The sequence below is a fragment of the Wyeomyia smithii genome, chromosome 2 (genome assembly GCF_029784165.1).
Source record: "Wyeomyia smithii strain HCP4-BCI-WySm-NY-G18 chromosome 2, ASM2978416v1, whole genome shotgun sequence".
Lineage (NCBI taxonomy): Eukaryota > Metazoa > Arthropoda > Insecta > Diptera > Culicidae > Wyeomyia > Wyeomyia smithii.
Genome location: NC_073695.1, coordinates 65,604,920 through 65,620,514, shown reverse-complemented (window position 1 = coordinate 65,620,514; position 15,595 = coordinate 65,604,920). Strand labels below are relative to the sequence as shown.

Sequence of the window (15,595 nt, the reverse complement as noted above, 5' to 3'; positions counted from 1 at the left end):
TGGCTCATGCGTCTGCGCCAAACACCATTTTATAGGTTGCCGCCAAGGATTGAACGCAAAATCCTACGCTCAAAAACACCAAGAGCTCGCCGATCAGCCTCTTTCAGCGTCCATGATTCATGGCCGTAGAGAGCCACCGGAAGAATCAGTGTTTTATAGAGTGCAAGTTTAGTACGGATTTGCAGACTGCGGGACCTTAGCTGGTTACGTAGTCCGTAAAAGGCCCCGTTTGCGGTTGCTATCCGCCTCTTTATCTCACGGCTAACCTCGTTGTCACATGTCACTAATGTTCCCAGGTAAATAAATTCGTCGACTACTTCAAATGTTTCCCCATCTAGCACCACCGCAGCACCAACATCCGACGGACTACCACGCACTCTGCCAGCCACCATGTATTTCGTTTTAGCAGAGTTTATGACAAGCCCTAGTCTCACAGCTTCCCTCCTGAGAGGTCCGAAGGCCTCTTCCACAGCTCTACGATTGATACCAATGATGTCCATATCGTCCGCAAAACCGAGAAGCATGTGCGACTTCGTAATGATGGTGCCGCTTCTCTGCACACCAGCCCTCCGTATAGCACCTTCCAATGCGATGTTGAACAATAAGTTCGACAGCCCGTCACCCTGCTTCAAACCATCTAACGTCACGAACGAGTCCGATATCTCACCGGCTATCGTGACGCTTGATGTAGAACCTTCAAGGGTGGCACGTATCAGCCTAATCAGCTTTGTTGGGAAGCCATGTTCAATCATAATCTGCCATAACTCATTTCTCTCGACTGAATCGTACGCTGCCCTGAAGTCTATGAACAGATGGTGCGTCTGCAAGTTGTATTCTCGAAAGTTATCGAGGATTTGTCGCAAGGTAAACATTTGGTCCGTCGTGGAGCGTCCCCCCCGAAAACCGCATTGGTACTCGCCAACAAAGGTCTCCTGCAACGACCTCAGTCTGTGGAAAAGGATGCGGGAGAGAATTTTGTACACGGTATTGAGAAGAGTTATGCCCCGATACTTGCTACAGCCCAGGCGATGACCTTTTTTGTAGATCGGGCATATGAGACCCTTCAACCAGTCCGAGAGCAATGCTTCATCAGACCACACTCTCAGCATGATCCGATGGATGGCACGATACAGCTGTTCGCTCCCGACTTTGAAGAGTTCGGTGGGAATGCCGTCCTTCCCGGCTGCCTTGCAGTTTCTCAGCTTATTCACTGCTTTCTTCACCTCGTCCATGGATGGTGGATCCACAGCTTGACATTGACCACCATCCACTGTTTCCCTCACCGTTCAACAGCACATTGAAGTGTTCCTTCCAACGCCTGGCCACCTCTGTTTTATCGGTTATCGGAATGGTGGTCTTATGATCTAAAAAAAAGGATAAAACAATTCTATAAAAGGATAGCTTACGAATTCAACGATAGAGTCAGAAGGAAAAAGGATGTGTGGAACAATAAGTTAAGTGATTTGTGCGAAAAGCGAAAAAATGGAGATAAATTTTCAAATGAAATAAGCATTGCAAAATCAAGGTTGTTAGAAATTGAAATGTCAAGATTAGAAAGTTATGCTAATCGTTTTCAACCCTCGACACTATTAGAAGGAGAGAAATTTGGGCTGTATCATGTCTCGAAGATGATTAAGGGGCGACCCTACCCTGGAAAGTCGAAAAATAATAAATTTTCGTATTTTTTTTCGGATGCTTAGAGTAGAGTGATGTGTTCGGATATTGTGGCTATTGATTAAGGTATATTTGAAGATATATTTTGCACGTTCTGGATACAAATATAGTGAGGATTACGCTGTAAGCAGCGTTTCTCTCGAAACCATGTTTTTTCAACTGGTGGTAAATTTTTCTCAGCATCTACTTAACCGATTTTGCTGAATTTTTTTTTTACATGTGAAAATGGATTATCTAACTTGTTACGTAGCCGTTTTTTGATATCTGATTTTTTCAATGTTTTATGATTTTTTAAATAGTGATTTTTCATGAAAAAAAAATAATTTTTTTACTAAAATGGCCGCCATTTTGGCAATAATAAATAAAAATAAATAAATAAATAGCCAAAATAGCCACACACTTCACTTTACTCTATACAGCAAAAAAAAAATATGAAAATTCATGATTTTTCGACCTTCTAGAGTAGGGTCCCCCCTTAAAAGAAAATCGCAACCAGCGTTAACCTCACTTAAAGGAGAAAACGGTTTAGTTTCAAATCCAGTGGAACTAAAACCTATGGTCTTTGATTACTATGCAAAGCTATTTACAAGGGATTCTGCAGTTGCTTCTTCCTGTTCAGCTCTAGATTACGTTATCAACTCGTTTGATCGCGAAACTGGCATTCAGCTTACAGAAAAATTCAGTGAAGCTGAATTGCAAAAGGCTATAAGTGCATCATCCAAGAAAAAGGCTCCTGGGCCGGATGGAATAACGTACGAATTCTATATTACACATTTCGACTTGGTGAAAGTTGACCTTCTGAAACTGTTAAACGGATTTATGGACAATTCTTTGTTACCTATGGAGTGTTTCTCCAGCGGTGTAATAACACTAATTCCAAAAAGTGGTACCTCAAAAGACCTTAGTAATTTTAGACCAATTACTCTGTTGAACTCTGACTACAAGTTATTCATGAAACTCGTAAAGAGTAGAATCCCAGAACGAATCGAAAAAGTGGTTGGCGAGAGTCAATCAACAGTAATTCCTGGTAAGTCATGCCTCGATAGTTTAAACATTTTGAGAACTTTGGTGATTAAAGCACAACAATCAAAACACATGAAATTTGCCCTTTTGAGTTTGGACCTTGAGAAGGCACTCGATGTTGTCGACCATAAACGTTTGTGGGAGATTCTGGAAGGATTCAGAATACCCATACAGCTAATTTCAACTTTTGAAAGTTTGTACTCGATAGCGACTTCACAAGTACTGGTAAACGGAAGCCTAACAAATTCTTTCAGAATCAGTAGATCAGTGTGGCAAGGATCCCCAATGTCCATGACTCTATTTATTTTGTATATAGAGCCACTCATCAGGCAAATTTATGCAAATTTGAGAGGAATACTGATAAAAGATATGTTTATTAAAATTAGAGCTTTCGCCGACGATATAACAATATTAATTAGAAATGACGAAGAGTTGGATTTTATTCCAGAATGTGTTAATCAATATTCTCTAAGTACAAAAATAAAAATAAACTTAAGGAAATCTGGATTTCAAAAATAAATGAAAATGTATGTTCAATAATAGCGAAATTTACATCCTCGGTTTTTCTATTTCATTCACGACGAATGAATCTTATCGAAAAAGTGATAACTTTAAATACGTTTTTGCTCTCGAAATTATGGTAGGGTATCGAACGTCTTCGTCAGTGGTTTTCTTTGGCAGTTTTTCTGCAGCAATCCTATGCAAAAGGGGGCCGAAGAAAACCACTGACGAAGACGTTCGATACCCTATTTAGGTCACGTTGTTCCACCAAACAATAGCCATATTGCTGAAATAAAAATGATAGCAGAACAGTTTTTGTGGAAACACCACAAGATGTTCAGGGTTCACAGTGAGCATCTTTACTTAGATGCCGAAAAAGGAGGTCTTAAATTATTGGACCCAGAGACACAATGTCAGACACTCTTCATTATAAATTTGTTATTTGAAAATGGGGAAAGAGTAGACCATCCCCTGGTAGGGAATGTTAATCTTGCTAACGTTACGCCAAATACGAAAAAAATGTTAGAATTAGCCAGAGAAATGAATCAGATGATAAACTAATAACAAATAGAATGATTTACCAAAATCGTTTGTCGAAAAAAAATATTGAAGTTAAGGTTGAAAAAAATTTCCGACACTTTGTTGGGATAATATATGGGAAAATATGAGCGAGAATTTTATTACAACAAGAGCCAAATCGATATTGTTTGAAGTATTTAATGATGCATTTACAAATAGAATAAAAATGAGCGATCATAATATAGCGGGTATCATCAGTCATTTGTGTGAGGTTTGCGGAAAACCAGATACGAATAGTCATAGAATTAAGAACTGTAATAAAACAAAAATTGTTTGGAACTGGGTATCAGAAGTAATTAAGGATAGATTATAGTTGAAACTTTCGTCTCCAGATGAAATTTTATATACAGGTATTAATGTGAAAAGTTTTAGAGCCAAGAGTGCTTTATGGCTAGTTTCAGAAGCAGTTGCTTATGATAGGGTTAGTTATAAAAACGCTAATCTTTTTATGTTCAAAAAAATTATAAGAGATTATCGTGGGAACAATAGAAATTTAATTTATAAACATTTCAACAAATTTCTTAACATATGCTAAGAAATATGTGTTAGGTACGAGTAAATAAACTAAACCTTTCCATCTTCTTGTATTATATAATTCAACGTTATGTATGCATCCTTAGGTTAAGTTTGTATGAATGTATGAGGTAATAAAAGTTTGTTCATAAACGGTAAATAAATGAAAAAAAAGTATGATAATAATACATTTTTTCCGGTTTATTTTGTAGCATTTGCGAGCTCTCGAGTATTTATGTTGTTTCAACAACTTTTAGGGTTATTCCATACTAGACCTGTGCGCCGACCATATCATCTGCGGCGGCGGCGTAGAAATCATTCTACCTCGGCGGCGATCGGCGCGCCGGCGTGACGCCGTTGGGTTTTATCGGCGGCGGCGGCTACACGCGGCGTGACATTAATTACCACTTATAAAATATTGCGCTGAATGTTTGCATTTGTACTCTCATGTTCGAATATATATTTTTTTCAATGCTCATAAATAAAAATGTATGCGTCAGGGTTGTAAGGACGTCAAAATAGAAATAAAAATGGTAAGAAATCAAGTAAAAAGACAATTGAACAAACAGAAAATAATAAATCAAGCACAGAAAGTACAAAAAGGTGTAAATCCCAAAAAAATATCAACGAGTTCACAATAAAAAAATACAAGGAATACTCTTCCCAGAGACGTTCAGCTTAGGAATAAGATAGAGTTTTTCGATGTGTTCATTTTGATTAACCGTAGACCTACTTTGGGAAAATTCGATTAATCTTACGTCGTTTTCAGCTTTCATATATTTTGTTAGGTTACTCAAAAAAACTTAAAAGAATGGGAAACTCTTTTCATACTTCTTTTTCGTTAAACTCCACAGATTTTTCATTTTCTATTGCGGCTTTTGGAACATATTCATTGTCATTACCATCTGGAAAATCTTTGTATGTTTGGAAAAGTGTTGAAAAAAGCAACAAAATCACATTAACTATATTATGTAATTTCCATGAAAATCGCGCCTTAATATGACGGGTCGAAAGCGACCCATTCTGACCGAAAAGTTCGCAAATATCACCATGGTGGTGGAAAATAGCTGAAAATCGTTCAAAATCTGTCCACGTGGTATGTGGATGGCCCCTTACTTAATGTACGAGTGTTCTCTTATCGGCTGTGATTTGGATATTTCTAACTAATCAAGAAAAAATCCAGCATATACAACCACTATCGGCGCAGTAAAAATTTCCGGCAGTCGTGGGTAAAAGTGTCGGCGGCGGCGGCGCGGCGTGGCGGCGCACAGGACTATTCCATACGAAGTGATCATGATGAAGCACAAACTTGGACACGACCATCACAGATTTTGCTTAAAGTTGGGGGAATTATTTATCTAGTGTCAGTGTGAAAAATCCCAATTTTGATGTCGATTGGAAAAATTAATTTGAAGATTTGGAACTATTTTTGTAAAAATTTTATATCTCGAGATTCGCTCATATAACCTCAGGGTGACAAGTGTTTTTAATGTAAAATTTTCCGAGAAACATGATGAAATTATCAAATTTAAAATAAAATTGGCTGCATTTGCCGAAAAATGACCCTATACCATTTTTCTCCTTTTTCATCCATGTTTGCCATTTTTGTTACTTTCATATTTACATACACATTATCAGTTTTTTGTGGTCCCGGTTGTTCTATGGTTAGCGATGTCGGTCGGCTAGCTCTCCCACACGGTTGTGATATCGGGTTCGATTCTCGATCGAGTCGAGGATCTTTTCGAGCTGGAAATTTTCTCGCTTCAGCACTGGGGCACGGTGCATCGTTGTACTTATCCTACACATGCAAAATGTGCCAAAAACAAAATCGATAACGAATTCTCTCAACTAATCTAGTTGATCGAGACCGCTATTAGCCCCAAGGGTAAGCGTGCGATATTGTTATATTATCAGTTTTTTGTTTTATTTTTTTTTTATTCAATCACACAGAATTATTTATAATATATTTGTACAAATATGACAGATTTTTGGTTTTTGTACTCTCGATAATTTCGACAAAAGTTTTAACGTATTTGTTCGAAATCTTTCATTCAGTTTCATAAGTTGAAAGTATACGAAAAATGAACAGCAACTTAGCAAACTTAATTAGGTAGTACAATGCAGCGAGTTGTTACTACCATAACTGCAAACGACTAATTAGAAGGCAGCCACATAATTTGATAGGTTAGATTTTACTTTCGCAGTTAATTACATGTTATGGTCAGGAAGAAACAACGTCGTATCGTTTTTCTTTGATTTTTTTAAATGCCGTCCTATACACTTAGACTCGCCTCAATTATAGATGATCCGTTATTGAAAATAATTGGTTCGATTGCCCCAAGCGCTCGTAAGAATTCACTCATCGTTATGCAAAAAACGATTGCTTAAAGTCCCTGCAACGTTAAAGGACGCTAAACCGTCGCGACAGCCAGGCTTAACAATGGAACGCTTTAAGTTGCATTTTGCCAAAATCAAACGAATTTTCAAAGAGCAGGAATACCCGGACATGATCTGCATTCAATTTTCCCTTAACATATTAACGTAAGTATACAACATTCCAAATGTTGATAATCAAACTTTCTGACTTTTTCGTGTGAATCTTTACATGAACTCAGTTTCCTTGGACAATGGCGACATCAGCAACAAACCAGGCGCTACCGTGTCTATTTTTATTTGGTAAATGTTGGAATGTTCCTCCACGCTTGTACACTCTTGTGGGATTGGATGGATATCTATAACGATTTAATAGCGTTGGGCGACAACTTGTGTGTGTCGTCGGGAGTTGTGTTGGTTTTGTACAAAAAATGGTACCATAATTATTATTCCAGCGAGTTTGAGCAGATTTTCGAAAAGTTCAAATTATTCAACAAGCAGAACAACGAGCGTGACAAGACGGTTCGAGATTTGACTAGGAAGTATTTCATAGAAGAGTACGTTCTGATCGTCATCACAGTTTTTCTCGGTTGGTCGCTGATAATTGCAATATGCGGACATGTAAGGATAACGAAAAATCGAATTTTAACTGCGACAACTAATGTTGAAATTCTCCGTAGTCATTGTTTGATTCAACTATGCCGATTCGGGCCAAATTCCCAATGGAAATGGATTCAGCTGGACACTCTGCGATTATCTTTTGCTTTCAACTGTGGATGAGTACCTTTATCATACAGGCGATAGTCTTTATCGACGGCATCGGGGGCCAGGTTATGAGTCAGATGACACTCCACTATCATGTTTTGTTTCGTGACTTTAAGGCAATCGGCACGGATGAATGTGACAGTGCCCAACTAGAGCGGGATGCGCAAAAGTTAATTAAAAGACATCAGGAATTATTGGAGTATCATTAGAATCCTAATGGATTAGGAACTAATACTATTGATAGAATTTGTCTTCCAGCTTTGGTCAGAAGGTCAACGCTCTGTATCAACCGATGCTGATGGCGCAACTTGGCTGCAGCTTATCGATGATTTGCCTCACAGCGTTTGAAGCAACAATAACTACCGATGAATTGTTCATATTTCTACGCTTTACTGTTTACGCGATATCAGTATTCATTCAACTTCTGTACTGGTGTTATTATGGCAATCGGGTAACGCACATGGTAACAGCAAACTAAAAATATTTAGTAAAAACAAGAAAATTATTATTTATTATTTACAATAGTCATCAACCATCAATGAAGCTTTGGTTAACTGCAATTGGATGGAAGGGAACTCTTCGTTCAAAAAAGATCTAATGATAGTAATGATGCGAGCTCAAAAGCCTTTTGAATTCAGAGTTTATGGCTATTTTCCTATTTCTTACGAAACTTTTCTGTCGGTAAGAAAAAAAACATTACAGACGAGTATTCGTATGAACTGAATTGACATATTTTTAAATTGCTGCTACTTTACAGGTACTGAGCCGATCATATTCATTCTTTACTCTTTTCAGAACTGTTAGTAAGTAGTTGGTGGAATACAATTTAAGTAAACTGATCAGTTATAGTCACTCTGCAATTATTGGTCAATCAGCGGGAAACAAAATAATTATAAAACAACTGATGTGTATAAGTCGGTGGAAATGTAAAATATTACCTACATAGCTACTGTCAGTGTCAGTAGGATCATAGCACTAGCCCCGGAATTGTCCTGTACACTGAAAATCGGCTGCGAAGTTTGTGAATAAATAAACAGAAGGTCGAGTTCCGTATCGGAATGTAGCTCCAAGGCTTTGCTTTGCTTTACCTACATATGCGTTCCTTCTGGCATCCAAGATGGAGGAAGATCATTTAGTCTAAAAGATCTCCATCACCCATCACAAAGGTAATTTTATTGGAGCGACAGTCTGGAAATAAGTTTTTTTTCAGTTTTGATGCACTTTTATGCAAAAAATATCGAAAATAGACAAAGTACTGATCCACAAATGAGCGCCAAATTTACCAGTGTCACAATTGGGGGTCGATAATCAAGATTATTAATTTTCCCTCACTTAAATAAGGGAACAACTGAAAGTATAAGACTATGCCTCTACGTATTTTTGTCAGAGTGACCCATACTTGAGGAGTGACTGTTCATGCTATTGAGCATCTCTAAAAAAAATGGAGAGGTAAAAGTTTCTGCTTCTTAATAACTAGCGGCGTTAGCATTGATTTTATAAAGTAAACTATCTTCACTAAACATGACCGTTACTATTCATATTACTCAGTTCGATCACACATAATATCACATTGTTACCAACATGTCGTATAAATCTTGTGTATCTAGTTTCTGCACTTGCAATAAAAATTGTGATACTATTCATAGTCTTCTAAATCTTGTTTACCTAACACAAGGAATCTATATATAGAGAAGTAATTCATGGCACTGTCAAACACACTCTATCGATTCAAGAAATCGATTTTTTATTTATCTTGAAGTACAATTTCTTGAGAACATTTTTTTTAAATTTTCATAGGAATTTGAGCAAGTTTATATTTGCTACTGATTCTTTTTTTTTTTTTTTTGATTTTCACTATTACCGTTGTCAACGATCAAATGCATACATTTTTATCTTGCAAAAATTTATAACGATTTTTATCGTTCCAAAAATGAGTTTCTTTATATGCAATAAAAACGGAGTACTTAATTTTGGGCATACAGCGGGTGAGGTAAAACTTTTTATTCCGGTTTAAAAAAAAAGGCTTCTCATTTGAGCGTTTCTATGTACCGTGAGGCGTCCTAATTCTGCGCACTTCGTACCAAAACGTTGATGTCGTTTAGTAAGAAAGGAAACATAAGCAGAAAGTTAACAGTTAATATAGAGGAAATCACTTCCAAACTTCATTTTTGAAAGTCTGCTTTTAATTGATATTTTTTTGACATTTTAATACGAAGTGCGCAGAATTAAGAACCGCCCAGAATTAGGGCGCCTTACGGTATGTTTAGACGACGTTGTTTGGCAGTACGAGGCCGAGTGTTGTCATGCAGTAGAATAACTTTTTCGTATCTTTGCTCGTATTGTGGCCGTTTTTCGCAGAGTGCTCGGCTAACTCTCATCAATTGTAGTTACCATACCATTCTTAAAGGATGATTTCGTTCGGTTTCAACAGCCTGTAGTGAATAACAACGACCCGGTACCAGCAAATATCTTCTGTTTTGCTGCTGGAGCAGTTGTTCTCAAGCGAAAAACGACACTCACCGTCCCATTGCATTGGCGTTAAGTCATACGGAAACAAAGTTCTTCATTTTTGAATCATTCCTAAAGCATGCAATCGCGTAGAATAACTCCTAACGCTGAAGTGAGCTGTTGCTGCGTTGGATCCTCATCGAGCAATTCCTCCAATTAGGCGTCTTTGAAGATTTTTGGTCTTCCTTTACGCGGACAGTCGGCAGCATCGACATTACCGTCTTTAAAGCGATAGAACTAATCACGGCACGTTGTTTCTCTTATAGCAGCATATTCGTAAACCTCTTTCAACTTTCGATACGCTTCTGGTGTAGTCGAGTTGAATGAAATGGGAAATGAAACACTTCCCGCAAATGACGATCATTTGTCACAAAGTCAGTGATTCTATTGTGACTTCATATACTTTTAGTTGCGCAATAGCACAACTAAAAGTATATGAAGTCACAATAGAATCACTAATATGTCAAAGCGGTTCGTTTTGTTTACTATTTGTCTCAGATTGGTTCATCACGGTTCAGACATGTGGAAGTCGACCAGCACTTGCTGTTGGCGCCATCTACAGGTCAGACTCGATTATATATAGACTTGATTATATATAATTCGATATGCATAATTTTAGACTCGATTATATATACTGCCTGTGATCGCATAATTGTAACATTTTATGAATTTCGCGCTTTTTATTGGAAAAGGCTTAAAATAGTATGTACTTTTTACATCTGAAAAAATATGCTAATGTTTGTTTAAAAAAAGTCGTAAAAAGCATCAAGTTGTTTTGTCAAATAGCGTAAATAACCGCATAACTGTCACAATACTCAACTTTTTCAACCCTTTTGACAACAAACTTTCGTCCAAATTCACATCTGCATCCTTTGGAAGAAAAACTTCATTTGCACTGTGATATAATTTTAATTTAAGGAGTAAATGTAGTAATGAAGATAGAAAATTAAACTAACTGAAAATATGATTGTAGAAACTACGAAAAATATAGTTCAGCAGGTGGGACTCGAACCCACAACTTCCAATATCCGGTCAGATGTGTTCCCGTTACACCACCGCAGAACGTTAAAGACGTAGTTCTAGAATCGAGTTTTGTATCGCTTATCCAATTCTCGCACTTCGTACATTTACTCAGTAGAGACTGTTATTTATAGCTGGCTATTGTTTCAACACCCTCAGTGGAAGTTGGAATGACTTCTCAGTGTGAGAGATAGAAACGTGCCAGTAAGTTGCCATCTCTACCAGCAGCAACATCGACTTGCGTCACAAACATTTTTACTTTTCTTTTTTCGACTCTAAGCAAAGTCATGCTATTTTTTAATTTTAATTTAAGGAGTAAATGTAGTAATGAAGATAGAAAATTAAACTAACTGAAAATATGATTGTAGAAACTACGAAAAATATAGTTCAGCAGGTGGGACTCGAACCCACAACTTCCAATGATATATTCCAAAAGTAGCTTGAAAGTGACGGCATAAAAGTATTATTGCAAAAATTTTAGCTAATTTGACTTCAAAAGTAATGTTCAATGTGCACAGAGTGTAAAGTAGTGCTTTTCAATGATACTAACTGTATATTTGCAAGAATATATAGGGAACAATGCATTTAAGGTCAAAATATAAAAGTGTCATTTGCTCGAACAACCAATTTTGCAAATGTTACAATTATGCGGTTATGGGCAGAATAGCAGTCATTTTTTTCAATTTCAAATAAGACTTATCTGAAGCAGATATACCGTAAGGAAACATCCATGAAATACGTAACGCTCGATGGGAAGTAGGGTGGTCACTCTGACAAAGCCCTAATTGATTCAGAAATTTCAAAAAATTTAAACAAATTAAAAAAAATATCAATTTAAAAAAATGTTCTTCAAGAATTTAGAAAAAAAAATTTAAAAAATTTAAAATTAAAATAAAATATTTTTTATCTTAAATTTAAGAAATGAGGAAGTGAAGCCGTTGGCGCCGGTTCGTTCAACGGGTCGTGAGTTAGGATTTTGGGTGGATTCGCCTCCCCGGCCGTCGGTGACTGACACAACAATAGTGGCGGAGCTAGACTGACGGAAAATAAGCGAGAATGACAAAAAAAGAAAACATTTATTTGACAAGCCACAAGCGTGTCGTTGTTGTTGAAGAAGCACCAAGAATTTCTTGTAACGCGTCTAAATTATAATTAACTCTATTTCCTCAAAAACTAAATCCAACAATACTTACATTATCATAATGAATGGTTTTGTCTTGTTTAACTCTGATTATATCGAATTAATTATATGAATCATACACAAATTATATTGTAGAGCAGTTCCACAAAATATGTCCCACATTTAATATTTATTTTTTAAATTGTCATTTGATTTGGCTGAAACTTTGCATAGACGTTTCTATAGGCAAAAGATGCCATTTTGTGCTATTTGTTTAATTGTTTGGAACTCGACTCATTTTTGGGAAGCTATTGGAAATGCTATTTCGGGAAGGTATGGATGATTACAAATATTTTTAAAACCAAAACAGGTTGTTTGATCGGTTTGACGTCTTCGACAAAGTTGTAGATAACAATTTCGTCTTTCCAAAAAAAAACACTATGAATAAAAATAATATTTTGTGAAAAAGAGTTTTAAAATAAAAATTTATTATCTAAAAGAGCTCATATTTTTAAAATATGTTTATTTCAATAAAATTTTTAAAAGATTACCTAAGCAATTAAACCCGTTCGATCATGGAGGAATCAAGAAAAAAAAGTTGTAATCTTTGAAAAAAATTTGGATTTTTTTTTTGTCGAAGACTATATTTTTATGGATGGACAAAATTATTATCTACAACTTTGTCATAGACGCTATGCCCATCAAACAAACCGTTTTGACTGTAAAAATATTTTTAATTCCTCATAGAGTGCTCTATGGAAACTAAAAATATTTCTGCAACCAAAACGGTTTGTTTGAATGGCATTGTATCTTCGGTAAAATTATAGATAAAAATTTTGTCCTTCCAAAAAAATATGCCCTTCCAGAAACCTAATCATATTCATGGGACCAACTGTTAATCACTATCAGCAGCTGCATTGCAGTTTTTCCTCGACACGAATCGAAATGTACGAAAAGAAGTGTACTGCTGCAAGTCCAGCCAAAATGAAGGAAATTCATCAAAATCTATTATCATCCACCTTCAAAGTAATTCTAGTAACTGAAACTAGCTGGGACGAAAGTGTCAGAAGCGAAGAAATTTTTGAAAATAATTTCAATGTATTCCGGTACGACCATAACTTACATACATCTTAAAAAAAGTCTGGAAGTGGAGAGCCATTAATGCAGAATTTACTTCGGAAGAAATTAAAACAACCAAGCACAAAGAATTCGAGCATGTGTGCGCTAAAGCACTTATTGAGGGTGAAACACACATGTTTTCTTCTGTGTACTTCCCACTGGAACATGCTTATAAACAATCTTTTGAATCATTTTTTCAAATCGTCGGAACTATTATATCAAGTATGAAACCAGAAGTAGATCAACACATATATGGCGACATTAATCAAAGAATTGCTGACTTCATCCCAGACATTGAGAACGAATAATTATTACTCCCAGTCGTAGGAGAAGACAAAACATTACTATATCTCTTTGACAAAGTTTCACTATTTGGTCTAAACCAAATAAACCATTTAAAAAATCAACAAAATTTATATCTGGACCTCTTATTTACAAACTGTACGGAAGACTTCTGTGTGTACACATCATTATCACCTCTATGGAAAAATGAAGTATTTCACATACCAATAGAATATTCAACTTTCATCCATGAAATTGATCTTCCGTGCGACTGAAGTATGAAGAAGTGCCGGAATTCAATGAAGCCAACTATGAGCAAGCAAAAAGTAAACTTCTTACAATGAATTTGCAGAATCTTATTAATACTGAAGGAAATGTTGACAATGAGACTGCTAAATTCCATACAATTCTGCAGAATATAATATTATAAACTGTACCAATGAGAAGAAGAAGAAGAATAACACAGCATAGTAAACTACCATTATGGTTTTATCCACATTTAAAAAAATTAAAAAATCAAAAGCAAAAAGCATATAAACTGTACAAAAAAGAAAAAACTAGTATCAACTTGCAAAACTACATAGACATATGTAGCTAACTCAACCTTGCCATTGATGCCGCACAGGAAGAATATATTCTTAAAATCAAAAATGAAGTCAAATCATGCCCAAAAAAATTTTTCAACTATGTAACAAAAAACTGAAAAGTAGTAATTTCCCGTCACGAATGCATTGGGATGGAAATGTAGGCGATAACCCATCCGAAAATTGTAATCTTTTTGCAAATTTCTTTCAGGAAGTTTACACTACATTCTGCGAAGATCGCGACCGTGAGTTCTTTGCGTTCATCCTCGAAATCTCCAATCATATATCTGTGAATCAACTTCGTCAACACGACGTCTTAAACGCACTTAAAAGCTTAGACGCATCAAAAGGGCCTGGGCCTGACGGAATTACTCCCATGTTCTTGAAGAATCTTTCAGAAGAACTCACAGTTCCATTAGAACGTCTTTTCAATTTATCTCTGAAAAGTGGACAATCCCCCGAAACCTGGAAATGTTCTTATTTAGTGCCTACTTTTAAATCTGACGCGAAATCTAACGTTCGTAACTATCGTGGAATTGCCATTATCTTTTGCATTCCAAAACTTTTTGAATCACTTGTCAATGACAAAATTTTTCAGCAAGTAAAAACCCATATCACTAGTAAAAAGCATGGCTTCTTTAAAGGTCGTTAAGCGACCTCGAATCTTTTGGAATTTGTAACTTTCATTCTCAACGCAATGGATAATGGTAGGCACGTAGACGCCCTTTACACTGACTTCAGTAAAGCGTTTGACCGAATCGACATACCATTATTACTCTTCAAACTGCAAAAAATTGGATTGGCGCCTCAACTTCTGAGTAGGCTCCAGTCATATCTAACAAATCGCAAACAAATAGTGCGCTTCTAAAACAAACGTTCAACCCCATCTGGGGTGCCCCAGGGTTCGCATTTGGGTCCACTTCTTTTCATATTGTATGTGAATGACATCTCCCTCATACTCAAAAAATAAACATATTAAACTACGCAGACGACATGGAACTCTTCATGGAAATCAGCAACTCTAGCGACGAGAAGAATTCTAGAAAGAAGTCAACTTATTCTACACTTGGTGCAATGAAATTTAGTCGAAAATTGAACTACCACTTATTGTAACATCTCTAGGAAATCAAACTGTACAAAAATGCAAGATTGTTTGGGACTGAGAAGTAATCCTAGACACCAAGCTAACCTTTACAGAACACTATAACTCCATCATAAGTAAAGCAAATAGTATGTTGGGCTTTATTAAGCGGTTCAGCCACAACTTTCAAGACCCGTACACTAACAAACTATTGTATGTTACATGTGTTAAACCTATTGTAGGATATTGTAATCTCATCTAGAATCCTTATGCTGCCGCACACGAAGAACGTGTAGAATCAGTCCAAAAACAATTCCTTCTATACGCGCTTCGCAACTTGAATTGGACTGCATTTCCACTACTTTTACAGTTTTTTTTTTGTGAAACCAATGGTTTTTCACCGTGGGTTGAAGAATTTCTTCGATTCAAGGCCAATTTCCTGAAAGCGCGTAT

General features: G+C 36.4%; 1 protein-coding gene across 1 annotated transcript; it reads left to right on the top strand.

The window, feature by feature from the left end:
- Positions 1 to 6,730: 6,730 nt before the first annotated feature.
- On the top strand, positions 6,731 to 8,407 carry LOC129719651 (putative odorant receptor 92a). The gene is made up of 6 exons (XM_055671045.1): positions 6,731 to 6,831; positions 6,906 to 7,284; positions 7,344 to 7,627; positions 7,687 to 7,891; positions 7,954 to 8,109; positions 8,186 to 8,407. The coding sequence occupies exons 1-6, from the start codon at positions 6,731 to 6,733 to the stop codon at positions 8,237 to 8,239; spliced, it is 1,179 nt and encodes a 392-aa protein (XP_055527020.1). The 3' UTR covers positions 8,240 to 8,407.
- Positions 8,408 to 15,595: the final 7,188 nt, after the last annotated feature.